The following is a 15,246-nucleotide window of genomic DNA, read 5'->3' on the forward strand; positions in this document are numbered from 1 at the left end:
GCTAAATTAGTAAACTTTAATCAATCTGTGAATCAAAACAAATCTTTTGGGAAAACGATTTCCAGACTTACCGGTTTATTACTTGTACGATTCGGTACGCTTGTCGAGGTCTCAACAATGGGCACTAATTTATATGGATTTTTCAATAGTATATATTGTTTTTGTCCTTGTTCAAAACTATGTTTGGACAATCTTCTCCATTAAATAAGAAAAAAAATAATTATTCAGTAAATTAAAATTGACTTATCCACATTAATTTAACAAATTATGTATTTTAAGCAAATGATTCACTATTTGAATTTTAATAATATAATTTTATCTAAAAAATAAATCTTGTAAAAATAAAGTAACCACATTATATATATGTCCGGGAAGTTACTTAATGCATGGGCAATAACCAATTCATCTATCCATATATATAAAGAAAATTCTGAGTGTTCGTATTTGTTTTCCAAATTCATTCTTTAAATAAAATTTTTTAAAATTAAAATGATTATTTTATCAATTTTATCATTTTTAGTTTTTTTTTCTTTCATTTTGACAATTCTTTTAAATTTAACCTTTTTTTAGTTATTAAACTATCAATAAAATAAATAAAAACTGTTTACAATAAAGTTATAAAAACTATTTATATTTCATTTCATAATTATAATAATAACAATAATAATAATAATAGTACTATTATTTTTTATAATCATAGAAAAGTGAAGTTTTGATACATCTTAATTCTAAAAAAAGCATATGCAAACATGAATCTAATAAATGATATAAACTACCAACATTTATCTTAACCTACAAATTATATACACTTCATAGGTTCAAAATTCCAAAACATGCACCATAATGATGCTTATAGCAAAAATTATAAAATTAAATTATTATATTTGCATTGTGTACCCTTTCACTTCAAGCCTCATAGCGTCTGAACCAGTCACTAATAGTTCTGGCAAGGATCTTGGTATCATTCAAAGAAAGAGATGCAAGCCCTTGAGCAACAGCATCTGCAGGAGTATACAATTTACCCACTTCCCACTTCACTTCCTGATCTCCCAATCAAAAATCAAATCTTAGATAACTTACCGATTAAATATAAAATCATTTTACAGTATATAAAGTATATAAGTGAAATAATCTATATTTTACAAACCAGTAAGAATGAATTAGGCTTAAATACTGATAAAAAAATTCATTTCATTTTCCTAGTTTTCTCACTTAAAAGTGTTTGAGAAAAAGAAAGGTCCCAATTGATCCTTAATTAGAAAATCTGCTATTCCTGCAATGATTTTAGAATGGTTAAACTATATTCCATATAATGCAATTTGCTTGTGAACAGAGTCACTTCACTGCCATGATAATTCAAGAAAGCGTATTCCAGAAAAGAGGAATACTTTACTGTGATGAACAGAAGTATGGTACAAAAGGAGGATGCAAAGAAGTTTGACCTGAATGCATGGTGTGATGTGGTTACCACTTAATGTCACTTTCTCTAATGTCCCTCCAAATGACTCCACACGAGGCTTTAGTGTTTTTTCAAGAATATCTGTCTCATCAATTGCGTCGACATTGAACTTCACCTAGAGAGGCAGATAAACAATATCAGACACATTTTACCAATGCCACCCATCTTTCAAGAACAAGTTCTAAGGCATACAGCATTGGACAAACCAATAGTGTGTGTTCAACATTGTATGAACATTTAAAGCAATCACGATTTTCAGATGGTGTTGGCTTGAACTCTGATACTCCTTGCGAAACCTGACAGAGAGATATATATGCATCAAGAAATATACACATATGCGCTCATTAACATGTTAATTAAGATTTAAGCATTATTAAAAGTCAATGATCACAAAGTTTATCCATTGCCTTAGAAATTATATATGCATCCAATACATGAAAAATTAACAAGGAAAAAGATTATGCAGGATGTGTGGTTGGTACATAAACAATAACAGGAGACATGGGAATCAACAACAAAACTTCACCTACAAGGTGTTCCCATTAACACATACGTAAGTGAAATAAATGGCATAAAATAATCATCAATCAACAGTTAACAAGTACCTCATTCATTACTGATGGCAACTGATCAACAAATTTAGTTAAGGAATTCAGTCTTTCCTGCTCAGATTCTGGTAGAGTTGATCTAACAGCATCCAACACCATCTTCAATGCATCTCCTATATAGATTGCAGATGACATGCATTATCATCATAGATACAAAAAATTAATATAGTTAATTTTTAAACACACCAAGGATTACAACTGAGTGTTGAGGTGGTAGGGCAGCAATTGTAACAGCAGAGTTATATTATTTGAGAGCCAACAACAATTTTGGTTTTAGACCAAGACCCTTTGATTTAGAGAAAAGTTACTACATCATATCTAACTTTCAAAATTCTCTACTTATTCAATCACCTCACTTCTAGTAAAGCAAATCAAGTGTTGAGGAGGATCATTCTACACAACCCTCCCATTGCATCTTGTTGGAAAAGTCTCTTTAATTGCAGTCATGCCCCTAGACCACCTTATATACAACCTCTTTGGGGACTCAATGGTAGCCTAGAGGATGATAGTTTAATTTCACATCAACTAGAAATATGACTTAAACAAGCTTTATAAAATTTGAATAGTCCTTACCCGGTTTTGTAAGATTGAATTATGTAATGAATACGTAGAATCTTAGACAGTAACATATAACAAAGAAGGTAATGATGGTAAAGCTGTCATTTTTGGACAATTGGAAGAGTAAGATTATCTACAGCTTCACAAAACGCTGATGCAAAAGCAAAACCATCAGAAGCGAGCTGAGGAGATACCTGATGCATTTCTAGCTATTGAATAAAAAGGAGCTGCCTCCATCACTGGCATCATTAGGCTGACTGCAGGACCCAACTGCAGGGCAGCACTGCAAAGTTTTAGAGCACAATGGAGATGAACAACTTATAAAAATGCTCTTTCAGCTGAAATTCAGTACGAATATAAATAATATTATCCCCTTTGAAGAGCATCTTATCTCTGTAAGGACATACGAAATTATTTCATGAACAATGTTGATTTCAGTGGTTCTGATGCCATACTGGATTATATGAATAAGGAGAGAAACAAACACCTCCATGAGCATCTTCATTTCTGTTATAGACAGATTAAATTTATCTTCGAATGCCAGTACGTTGATGGTATGCCAATAATTCTTATCTCAATATGTATAAATGTTAGTTTTCTTTAGCTTACTAGCCTGTTATTTCAAATGGGATCAGAAAAGGAAACGGAAGTACTCCTATACTTATTTGCTTCCCATCTAATTAGACAGATTTATAGAATTATTTTGCAGCTATGCAGAATGCACAGAAACAGAACAAGAATATTAAGCTGGTTCAGGTGTGTTTCAACTTTCAAACATATCCATAACCAGCATTTTTGTTTTTATCATAACCTTAATCATTTGGTACAAATCCTCCAGGTGAAATACAAAATTTATCAAAGAATCCTGCCAAGACAGCGAATATTTCTCCAAAAAAACATATTAGCAGTGTATATATCCTTCAAAATTTGCGCATCCTCCATCAAACTTAATTCTAAATTTCATAACAAAAGTTCTAGTTGAAAGGTAAACACTTAACACAGCTTTTAGAAAAATATTTCTTTATTATAACCACAAGAATGAAGAAACAGACATTAGATTAAATTAATAGCCTATAAAGACTCTTGAATAAATGATGTAATAGATTGCATCAAGTATGAGTGTCAATACCTGTTCAAAGTATGGGACTGCCTCAGTTGCTGGCCTGTTGTTGTATGAGATTACAGCATTAGCCTTCCACAAGAAATATATACATTTTCGTCACACTACTTGAATTGCTCTAAGTTATATTTAAGTAATGAAACTTCATAATCCACATAATGCCTCCACAAACTAAAACTGTGTTATAATAATTTAATTTGTACACTATTAGTTAAAATAGTATCAAAATCATTTTGTGCATGTATAAATACAGTCTTTTGCTGCAGCAGTAAGAAAAATAACCAGACCTTGGGTATATTCTCTGAAAATAAGCTGCCTATGAGTAGTTGAAGAAGTGCACCATTGCTACAGATTTCAAAAAACAAGAAATATATTACTTTCGTGACATTCATTATAGTAAGAAAGATCCTTCCCCCATATAATATAAGAAACAAATAACTAATCACTAAGACTAACCAAAATGAATAGTTAGGTCTTTTCTCTACTTAACAATATCATAATTTTAAATGTTATTCCAAAAATGCTCATAGGATTAAATGGTTTAAGCGGTAATTATATCTAGTGACATTGCTCAAAATAAATAATTTTCTCACATGAGTGTGGCTTGTATTATTAACAGTTCAATAAATACATTCACGAGTGTATCATTAGTAAACTTTACAACAAATAAGGTAATAAAGAATTTAACTATTAATACATCTCAAGAATGGGTACTGTGTGTTTCTTATAATTAAGACAAAAAAAATGCACTGACTATTTTGTTTATAAAGGAAAAGAGTAGTATTAAACACTAAACAATCCAACAACCTATGGCCAACAGAGAAAAGAGGAAGGTCTTTAAGCTGAGCAGGAGACAGATTGGCTTGAGGCAACCCAGATGTCAGGATAGTACTCAAACAAGCTTGGAACCTCTCATATACTTGCTTAGCAGCTTGAGAATGGTCAAATGTCACATTATAAGGCACCACCACCACCAAAAAACCCTCCTTTGCCAAAAACTCTATCAGGTACCTGCAATATCACCAAAAGCTCATCAGACCATCTATATCACCACCCACATGAGAAAACCAGCTTTCAATTATAAAGACTCAAACTTTGCATTGAAAAAACAAAAGGGTAACAAAAAAAATACCCGTAAGTAACTTCAGGAACAGCCCCAATGAAGGCACCACCCAGGAATTTGATTATAGCTCGAGGCTTGGCACGATTGGGGGTAGGTGGTATCACCAGACAAGAGTCCAACTTGGTGTACATCTTGCTATTGACTCTGCTACTTGTGTTTCCACCAACATAAACATCAAAAACCATATTTGTAGTCCTTGCTACCATTCTAGTGGATAGAGTGTGAAAGGGGAAAAATTTGCTGAACAAACCATTTGGGTTAGTGTGTCTCAGTGCACCAAACCCAGACATGGTTTTAGTGTTCCTATAAGAGAGTACGCATTTCAAATCTGAACCTAAGATGAAGGATGAGGAAGCCATTTCCATTAACTGTTAGATAGCAATTGAATATGGGAAAGACTACTCCTGTCCAAACCGCAAAGTGCACGGGAAAATAAGGTTCTAAAATTATTATTATTATTTGTACAAATTTTGTGTCATTGGTTGCTCAGAGTAATTTTAAATTTATTGGATTGGTGAGGTTTGGCACATATGTTGAGAAGATTTCGCCACGATTTTGATGTCTCTCCCTGTTGTTGCTGAAACATTTATTTTACTTTTCCAACCTGCTGTTTTTTCTTTCATCACCCTTTTTTATTATTTAATAACAAAGATGTGTTTAACGTTCTTGCAGTTATTGAAAAAAGTGTTATTAACAATATACAAAAATTTGAATTATATGTTCCAACAAATTTTAAATTTTTTTTTCAGGATACATAATCTAAAAGTGTTTTTTTTTTAAAGATTATTTGAAAAGTAGATTTTAAAAGTTAGTTGGGTAATACACCGTAATTGAAGAAGTGCAAAAAGAAAATGTGTAAGTGGAAAAAGTAAAAGGCTGGTTACATTTTTTGTTGGACCAATGAGTTATTATGACCTGACTTATTATGTTTCTTTTTGCACTCCCATAAATTTTATTCCGCTAACATAAAATTTAAAATACCTATATTACTCTTCTTTTATTATATGACAATGAAGCAAGCATGCCATTGATGGTTTTTTAAAGAGTTTGGTGGATAGCTCACAAAGGAGGTGAAGGTGTTAAGAGGTAGACTGTGGCACATTATATGAATTTGAAGGTGTTAAGAGGTAGATTATTTAATTTGAAGGTCTTGTCACCTAAATAAGTTTTTGAGATAGAATTCAATTCGGATTATGAATTTCAGATAAGATTTAAATTGTATGATCTAAAAGTAAAAATAATCACTATCAAGAGAAATTAAAATTGTGTTTCAAATTATATATTTTGAAATTAAAAATTGGTTCTAAGACTATGTAATTCATAACATGATTTTTGAAGTCATTTCAGGATTATGTATTAAGTGTTGAGAGAGAAAGAAATAAAACGCAACAGAGGGGTTTAGAAGAGAAGGCAGAGAAAAAAGGAAGTCTCTCGACTTAGGGTTCCAGAGAGAAAACGAAACATTCCTCTCACACTGCAGATCTGAGATGAAGATGATGAAAGCAAAGACAGAGAGAATAATGCAAGGCAAACAACACACAAGGTACTGAATGATTTTCTGTATATTGATATGTATGATTTACAGTTCTTATAGATGAAAATACAGTAATTGAATCTGGTTTTTTTGTTTACAACAACACTCCTTCTAAACAAAAAATCCTAATCTCAACAAAAACTCTTTTTCTGAAGAAAAAACACTTCCTTTCACCGATTGAATCGGTGAAACTCCTTCCTTCTTCGATCTAAACGTTTTTCACCGATTGAAACTGGAAAAAAAACATTTTCTTTGAGTACATGAACATTTTTCACCGATTAAAACCAAGAAAAACCCCTTTTCTAAGCAAGCCTCTTCTCCCCGACGAAAACCCTAGGTTTTCGACACCTTTTCGAGCGATCTTCACCGATCTTTGCTCTTACGACTTCGATATGCTTTCTGAGTGATAGAAAGCGCTTACCTTTAAGTGCTTTTGTGAGTATATATGCAAGCTGATCTTCGGATCTGTAGTGTACCACTTCAAGCTTCTCGTTGCTGACTTGTTTCCTGATGTAGTGGAACCTGGTCTTGATATGTTTACTCCTCTCATGCGATGTGGGATGTTTGGCAAGATCTATGGTTGACTTGTTGTTCACAAGCAGTCTGAATCTTGCAGTTAGCTCCACCTTCAATCCTTCGATCAAAGAACCCAGCCAAGCTGCCTGACACGTAGCTTCATAGGTAGCTATGTACTCTACCTCACAGGATGATAGAGCAATCACTCGCTCTTTTCTTAAGCTCCATGAAATAGGAGACCCTTCAATAAAGAAAATGTACCCTATAGTACTTCTTCTATCCACTTTATCACCTCACCAATCTGCATCAGAATAAGAAGTGATTTGAACTTCTTTTCCAGCCTTTCCTCTTCCTAGAAATATCCCATAGGAGTGTGTACCCTGCAAATACCTTAGAATATGTTTAGCTGCATTTAAATGTGATATTCTAGGACATTCCATGTACTTGTTTATCACTCCAACACTGTAACTCAAGTCTGGTCTAGTGTTACAGAGGTATCTTAAGCTCCCAACCATTCTCCTATAAGTTGTAGGATCTACAGGTTCCTCCTTTGGCTTCTTTTCCAGCCTTAATCCTACTTTTGTTGGGGTGTTAGCAGCATTGCAATTTACCATTTCAAACCTTTTCAATAGGTCTAGAACATACCTGGACTGATGCATCACAATTCCACACTCAATCTTAGTGAATTCAATCCCAAGAAAATAGCTAAGTCTTTCTAAGTCACTCATTTCAAATTCCTTCAACATTTGGACCTTGAAATTCAAAATTAGCTCCTCACTACTTCCAATGACTGATAGGTCATCAACATACAGGCATACAATTAGCTTTTCTGGTTTGTCATTATGTTGGCAACACTGCACATACAGCCTGTGTTCTGAAACACATTTATCAAACCCAATATTGTTCATGAACCCATCAATTCTCTAGTTCCAGGCTCTTGAGGCCTGTTTAAGTCCATAGAGAGTCTTTCTCAGCCTGTAAACCTTGCCTTACTGCCCTTTAACTTCAAACCCATGTGGATGAACAACATATACCTCCTCCTCAAGTTTCCCATTTAGGAAAGCAGATTTCACATCTAATTGATATAATGACCAATGAAACTTAGTTGCTAGAGACACCACTAACTTGATTGTCTCAACCCTGGCTATAGGTGCAAAAACTTCCCCATAATCCACTCCATCCTTCTGTAGAAAACCTTTTGTAACCAGCCTGACTTTGTGCCTTACAACAACACCTTATGGATTTATTTTTGAGTTATAAATCCACTTTAATGTTATAGGCTTCTTGTTAGAAGGTAAATCAATCAATTCCCATGTCTGACTTTTCTCGATTGAGTTAATCTCTTCCTACATTGCCTTATACCACCTCTCATCTCTCACAGCCTAATGAAATTCAACTGGTTCAGCTTTTTCTATTAAAGTATAGTGGACAAAATTACCTTTTGATGTAATTGTAGCATCATAAGACATGTCATAATCTCTCTGATGTGTTGGCAGTTGAGTAACCCTTGATGACCTTCTAATATTGTCATCTCTTCTTCACATATCTGACTCAACTGCTGCAGTTTCATCTTTCAAGACAATGGTTGATGCTCCATGGTCGATTTATTCCCACTGCCACACTCCAGCCTCATCAACTATAACATCCCTATTGATAGAAGCTGTTCCAGATATAGGATCATACAACTTGTATCCTCTAGTAGCATTATATCCCATTAGAATTAGAGACACCCCTTTATTATTTAACTTCTTCCTCAACTGATATGACACATGTTTATAGCATATAGAACCAAGTATCTTCAAAGGTTTAACATTTGGTTTTACCCTAGTCCAAGCTTCTTTAGGTGTGATGTCATCTAGTCTCTTTGTTGGAGACAAATTTAGAATATAGGTGACTGTCAGCACAACCTCTCCCCATAGGAAATTTGGCAGCCCTTTACTCTTCAGCATACACCTAACCATATTTAATATTGTTCTGTTTTTCCTTTCTGCTTCCCCACTGTGCTGTGGTGTATAGGGATGGGTAACTTCATGTATTATCCCCTCCTTTTCACATAAATCTTTAAACTCGGTGGAGTTATAATCTCCTCCTCTATCTGTTCTCAACACCTTAATCTTCTTCCCACATTGTCTCTCAACACCTCACCCTTTCTCCTAATCAAGTAACTCCAACTCTTCCTAGTCCAATCATCAATAAACAACAAAAAATACATGTTACCCCTAGGTGTTTCTGTTTGTATAGGACCACAAACATATGAATATATCACCCGTAGTTTCTCTGCTGACTTTTGGGGTAGGAACTTCTAGAAACAGCCCCTGGTTTGCTTCCACTGGATACATTCTTTGCATACTGTTTATGGTATGCTAACCTTAGGTAAGCCACTCACCATGTTCTTTTAGCTTAACTGAGATAAATCTCTAAAACTTAGGTGCCCAAATGTGAGATGTCACAGTCATTCTCCTCTGTTTTCTGATGTAGTAAAACACTAGGGTTTTACTGCCTTCATCACCACCCTAAAAGTTCTATTATGTGACAGCTGAGCCTGCACAATAATCTTCTTATTCTAGTTGAAAATGCTGAGACAATTGTTCTCCATTTTCATCACATACCCTTTCTACAACAGTTGCTCCAAACTGAGCAGGTTTGTTTTCAGGCTTGGTACATACAATACCTCTTCAAATATCACTTCTCTCCCATCTTCATCTCTCAAAACAACCATGCCAGAACCTTCTGCAGTTAAACTCCTATCATCTGCAAACTTGATTTTCTCCTGTATAGCCCCTTGCATCCTCACAAACCAGTCTTTCCTCCTAGTCATATGGGCGGAACAACCAGAATCTAAATACCACATAGTATTTTCTTGTTGTTCTTCCTCAATGCTGGCCATCAACATCACTGCTTCAGAATCTGATTCTTCCTCCTAGGCCAGATTAGCCCTCTTCTTGGATTTATTTTTTGCTCCTTCTCCCTTCCAACACTCCTTGGCATAATGACCAAATTTCTGGCAGTTGTAACATTTGACCCTCTTCTTGTCAAACTTTCATTCACCATCAGACTTTTGATTCTTGCTTTTCACTGATCCATTGGAATCTTCTACTCGCTATTCCAGTGAATCTTTATGCTTCTTACTGCCTTTATTGCCTTTCTTGAACCCCTTTTTCCCTAATATTGAGATCTGACTTGCAGTGCTTGTTCTTGGCACTGTTTGCGCTCATTGATGTGATACTCATGGACTTCTAATGAGTGTTGCAGCTCCTCAATTTCCAAAGTTTCCATATCACGAGTCTCTTCAATAGCAACCACCACATGATCGAACCTTGGATAGGGTTCTTAGGACTTTATCTACAACATATTGATAAGAAATTTCATCCTTACATGCCCTCATTCCATTTACCAACTCCTACACCTTGTCAAAATACTTTGCCATGATTTCCCCTTCATCCATGGTCAAAACTTCAAATTGTCTCCTCAAAGTCTGCAATTTCACCTTCTTGTTCTTGTCTCCATCATCATACATCTTCACAAGAATTTCCCACACCTCTTTAGCAATGGCAGCCTCAGAGATCTTATTAAAGATCTTTAGACTGACACACTGATACAACAGTAACTTGACTTTGCTATCGAGTTTCACCTGCATCTTGTGATTTCTTTTCTCCTCTTCAGTGGCCTTTGCCCTCAACTCAGTAGCCCTTTTTCATAACTTATGAAACATCCTGGAAGCCAAATATGGCTTGCATCTTGATGCACCAGTCATCAAAGAGCTTCCCATCAAACACTGGTAAAGGCCCTTGTATCCCTCCAAAACCTGTTATCTCCTTCTTGCTTGGATCTTGAAGTTTCTTTGATTTCCTTATTTAACTTTAAGGATGTACACGTCCCCAAAGAATACTTCTTTTCTGGATACACACACTTCTAGTCTTTAATCACCCCTCCTCCCTCCCGCCCCCACACACCAGGATCTGTCTTCCTATGCTCTTAATACCATATTAGGTGTTGAGAGAGAAAAAAATAAAATGCAACAGAGGGTTTTAGAGAGAAGGTAGAGAAAAAAAGGAAGTCTCTCGACCTAGGGTTCCAGAGAGAAAACGAAACACTCCTCTCACGCACTGCAGATCTGAGATGAAGATGATGAAAGCAAAGACAGAGAGAATAATGGAAGTCAAGCAACACACAAGGTACTAAATGATTTTCTGTATATTGATATGTATGATTTACAGTTCTTATAGATGAAAATACAATAACTAAATCTGGTTTTTCTGTTTACAACAACATTATGCAGTTTGGAATAAGTTTCTGGATTCAAAAATATTTCTAAATTAAAATTTTTAGAAAAATATTTTTAAATTGTATTCTCAAATTATATAATCAAAATGAGTGAGAGGAATTATATTAACTAAGAGAAAAGAATGAAGTCGCAACTAGAAAAAGAACATGTAAAAGATAGCAAGTTCTGGAGTAATTTGGCATTTTAGTCTGTAAGACTGCCCATAGAAATTATAGGGTGCAAAAAAAGTATTCTCCATATGCCTTATGTAACTAGTTTGCTCTTTTTGATATTTACACTACTATTTTTTTTTCAATAACTTCTTTAAGAGTTTGTGTGATTTTAAGTAGTATTGTCAAAACGAATTGGAACTCGTAAGTCAATCTGGCCTATCACGGGTTTAGACCGAGTTGGGTTGAAAAAGAAATTGAAATTTCGATACGAGTTAATTTTGAGTTTGACCTACTAAGAACTCGGCTCATTCGATTCAACCTGTGGTGAGCCAGTTGGCTTTGTGTTTTAATATCATTAGTTAACAATTTTTTATTGTATTGTAGATGGGGATAAAGAAAAAGATATTTCAAGAAAGCAAAATATTATGGATTTATCCATTCAAAATTATAAGTGACACAAAAATTATCAATGTTAGATACTTATTTGATTTACTTTTTGTGCTTGATTTTGGATTGTATTTGGAGTTTAAGATGATTTTGAATTATATTTGGATTGTCTTGTATTTTTTTTATATTGAATTGTCTCTGAAGTTTAACTTTAAACTAGAATTTATTTAGATTTGAATTAGGAAACATTTATTATTATTTTTAGGTTTAAACCATCATTTGGTCCTCGTATTTGTGTGTTAATCTCAAGTGGGTCATCATTTTTTTTTCGGTCTCAATTGGGCCCATAAACTTGTTAAAATTAGCCAATTAAGTCATCTCCGTTAAGTTTTCACTCACGGTGTCTAATTGTGTTGAGCTGTATTTTTTTTACATGACGTGTCATTGTGTATTAAATCGAATGTTGATCTGTTGTACAATCAACAATTCCACATGGATGAACAATCACAAAACCCACTGGCTGCCGCGGCCTCTTCTATAGCCGTCACCCACCACTGTCGCTGAACAATCACAAAACCCATTCTCCTTTCTCCGGTAGCCGTTTCCCACCGTGATTGTTATTACCCTTGCCGAACACCGGTTAGTTTTTGTCACAGATGGGTTTTGACCCACAACAGACCTAGATCCTCCGCTACCGTTTGGTCTCTACACTGAACCAGCCTCACAAACCTAACATTGTTCCTTGGACCATGCACTGTTCTTTCTCTTCTCTCACCGGGAAAGGAACGATTTTTCAACAATTTGGCCTGAGATAAATGGATCCTTTTGGGCGTTTTGCTCCAATAGAAACAATTACAGAACACAATAAAGTAATAGAATCCATCATTATTTGTTCTCGTTGAACATAGTGATAATGTGCAGCAAAACAAAACCTAAAACCTGATTCCGAACGACCATAATCAATACCTTGGAGAAATGACAGGTTCCGACCAAGTAAACGTGGCAGACGCCGCCTTCGGCTGAAGACTCGCACGAGAAGATTTTTGGATAGATTCTCCGGGAGCTTGACCGAGTGGTGGGTGAAGGCGGAGGTGTCGGTGGAGAATCGGAGGGAGGATAAGGTTTGGGAACAAGAAATTGGTGCTGCGAAGAGAGATTTATGACGATGAATGAAGGGTGTGTGCGAGTGCGAGGAAGGAAGAGAGCCATGAGCAATGCAGGTGAGAGGCACAACCATATACAATCGTATCAATTATAAAATAGATTCATCGTCGTCCGAGTTCAGATCGACCAACCCTCCGCTCAACGCCGCCGGAGTCGTCGTCTTGCGTGGTTGCTACTGCATTTTCCGTGAAGGTCTCGCGGTTTCAGATTCAGACTGTTGTCGCCTTTGCTGGTTCACTAGATTTGTAGAGGGGTGATCTCGCCTTTCTGGTGCGTTTCTCGCGTGGGAAGTGGAGGTTGGTTGTTTGGCTGCACGCGGTGGAGCTCATTTTACATGGTAGAGGCGATCTGGACTCGCGATCTCGCCTGGCTGATTGAAATGGGAGGAGATGGAAGATGAAGATAGACACGTGTGCATCACTGCTACATCAGCAGAAAAAGAATTCCACGTAATATAACAATGCTACATCAGTATTTTAAGTGTGCACCACGTCATCACAGTTAGACGCTGTTAGTGAAAACTTAACGGTGAGGGCTTAATTGGCTCATTTTTACAAGTTTATGGATCCGATTGAGATTGAAAAAAAAATGATGACTCACTTGAGATTGACACACAAATACGAAGATCAAATGAGGGTTTAAACCTTAATTTTATTAAAAAAAAGTTTTTAATTAAGAGAGTAAGTAAGAACTCATTTAACTCATCAATTCATGACGAGACAGACCAAATTTAATTTTTTTTTTACTCACTAACTTTTAACTTAATTTCGAATAACTTAATTTCGAATAAAGGTCGGATAGTTTGATATTATAACTTATATATAACTAGATAAACATTAATGTAACACGTAATACTTATACTTTATGAAGAAAAAGAAAAGGAATTATCAATACTTAATCATGTCTACATAAATTAGTGAAAACAATATTTTGTTTAGCAGATTTTCGTAATGTTGCATTTCCACCCAAAGTAAAACCATAAACAATATTTGATTTTGTGTCATCAAAATAAAAAATAAAAATTCAGTTTGCATTAATATATCCTTCAATATCTCAAAAAATTTCACGTCATAATTTTACGTAATGAATATCATAACTAGAAAAATTATATATTTCATAACTTTTGCTCATTTCATGATATTAACCTTTACAAGACACAAGACACATTGAAATATTTTAAATGTGATTATTTTTTTTCATAACTCATAAGGAATATTATTACAACTTTTACAAAAAAAATTCTATTTGAGAATATCACAAACGAAATATAAAGAATCACTTATGTACTCTATTATATATAAAAATAATATAATTTTAGTATCATTATAAAAAACAACATAACTAAAATACCAACCAATTTTAAGTTGTTATTATCAAGCTATAAAATTTTTTTACGTCAAAACATTGTAAATCACATTTATATTCATATATATATATATATATATATATATATATATATATATATATATATATATATTAGTTAAATCATCAAATCTGAAAAAATATCTTTTGTCATCAAGACATAAAATAATTCAGCAAACCTAAAATATTAAAACCACATTCACATACCCAGTATAATACTTACCAATTTTTCAAAAATATATTTATATACTTATATACTTATATATTTTGTATCCACTGTTTTGTCTACAAATTTCATTTTCTACTTTTATTAATGCAAACTATTTATTAATTCTTTTACTTTTTAAACTATTTTTTATAACTATTCTCTAAAAATATATTTCTTGTAAATTTAATAATATTTTTATTTTAATAATAATTAAAATAAATAATTTTTATTTTTTAATTGTTATAAGATAAAAGGGAATACATATACATAAAAGTACAATTTTTATGGCTCCAAAGAATATATATATATATATATATATATATATATATATATATATATATATATATATATATTTCTATATGTTTATATATCTTATTTTAATAAAGCTATATTAAAAAAAGCAATAAAAAGATTTTGGAGATCAAATCTTGTTTGTTAAGCCAAATGGAATTTTAGTGGTTCCAAAGAAAATAAAGATATTTATATAACTACATATTTATATATCTTAATATCAATATGCTTATGCTATATATATATATATATATATATATATATATATATATATATATATATATATATATATATATTATTTCGATAAAAAGTTATATTAGAAAAACAATAAAAAGATTTTGGAGATTAAATCTTGTTTGTTAAGTCAAATGGAATTTTAGCGGTTTCAAAGAAAATAAAGATATCTATATAACTACATATTTATATATCTTTATATCAATATGCTTATACAATATATATATATATATATATATATATAT

The 15,246-nt window shown here is 33.5% G+C and overlaps 1 protein-coding gene across 1 annotated transcript; it reads right to left on the reverse strand.

The window, feature by feature from the left end:
- Positions 1–664: 664 nt before the first annotated feature.
- Positions 665–5,318, reverse strand: LOC108337516 (uncharacterized). Its single transcript, XM_017574064.2, has 9 exons — positions 4,878–5,318; positions 4,553–4,756; positions 4,033–4,090; positions 3,755–3,817; positions 2,820–2,895; positions 2,065–2,180; positions 1,666–1,755; positions 1,443–1,574; positions 665–1,041 (listed from the first exon to the last, which is right to left on the reverse strand). Exons 1-9 carry the CDS (start codon positions 5,231–5,233, stop codon positions 907–909), a joined length of 1,230 nt encoding a protein of 409 aa, XP_017429553.1. The 5' UTR covers positions 5,234–5,318; the 3' UTR covers positions 665–906.
- Positions 5,319–15,246: the final 9,928 nt, after the last annotated feature.

Source organism: Vigna angularis, chromosome 7 (genome assembly GCF_016808095.1).
Source record: "Vigna angularis cultivar LongXiaoDou No.4 chromosome 7, ASM1680809v1, whole genome shotgun sequence".
Lineage (NCBI taxonomy): Eukaryota > Viridiplantae > Streptophyta > Magnoliopsida > Fabales > Fabaceae > Vigna > Vigna angularis.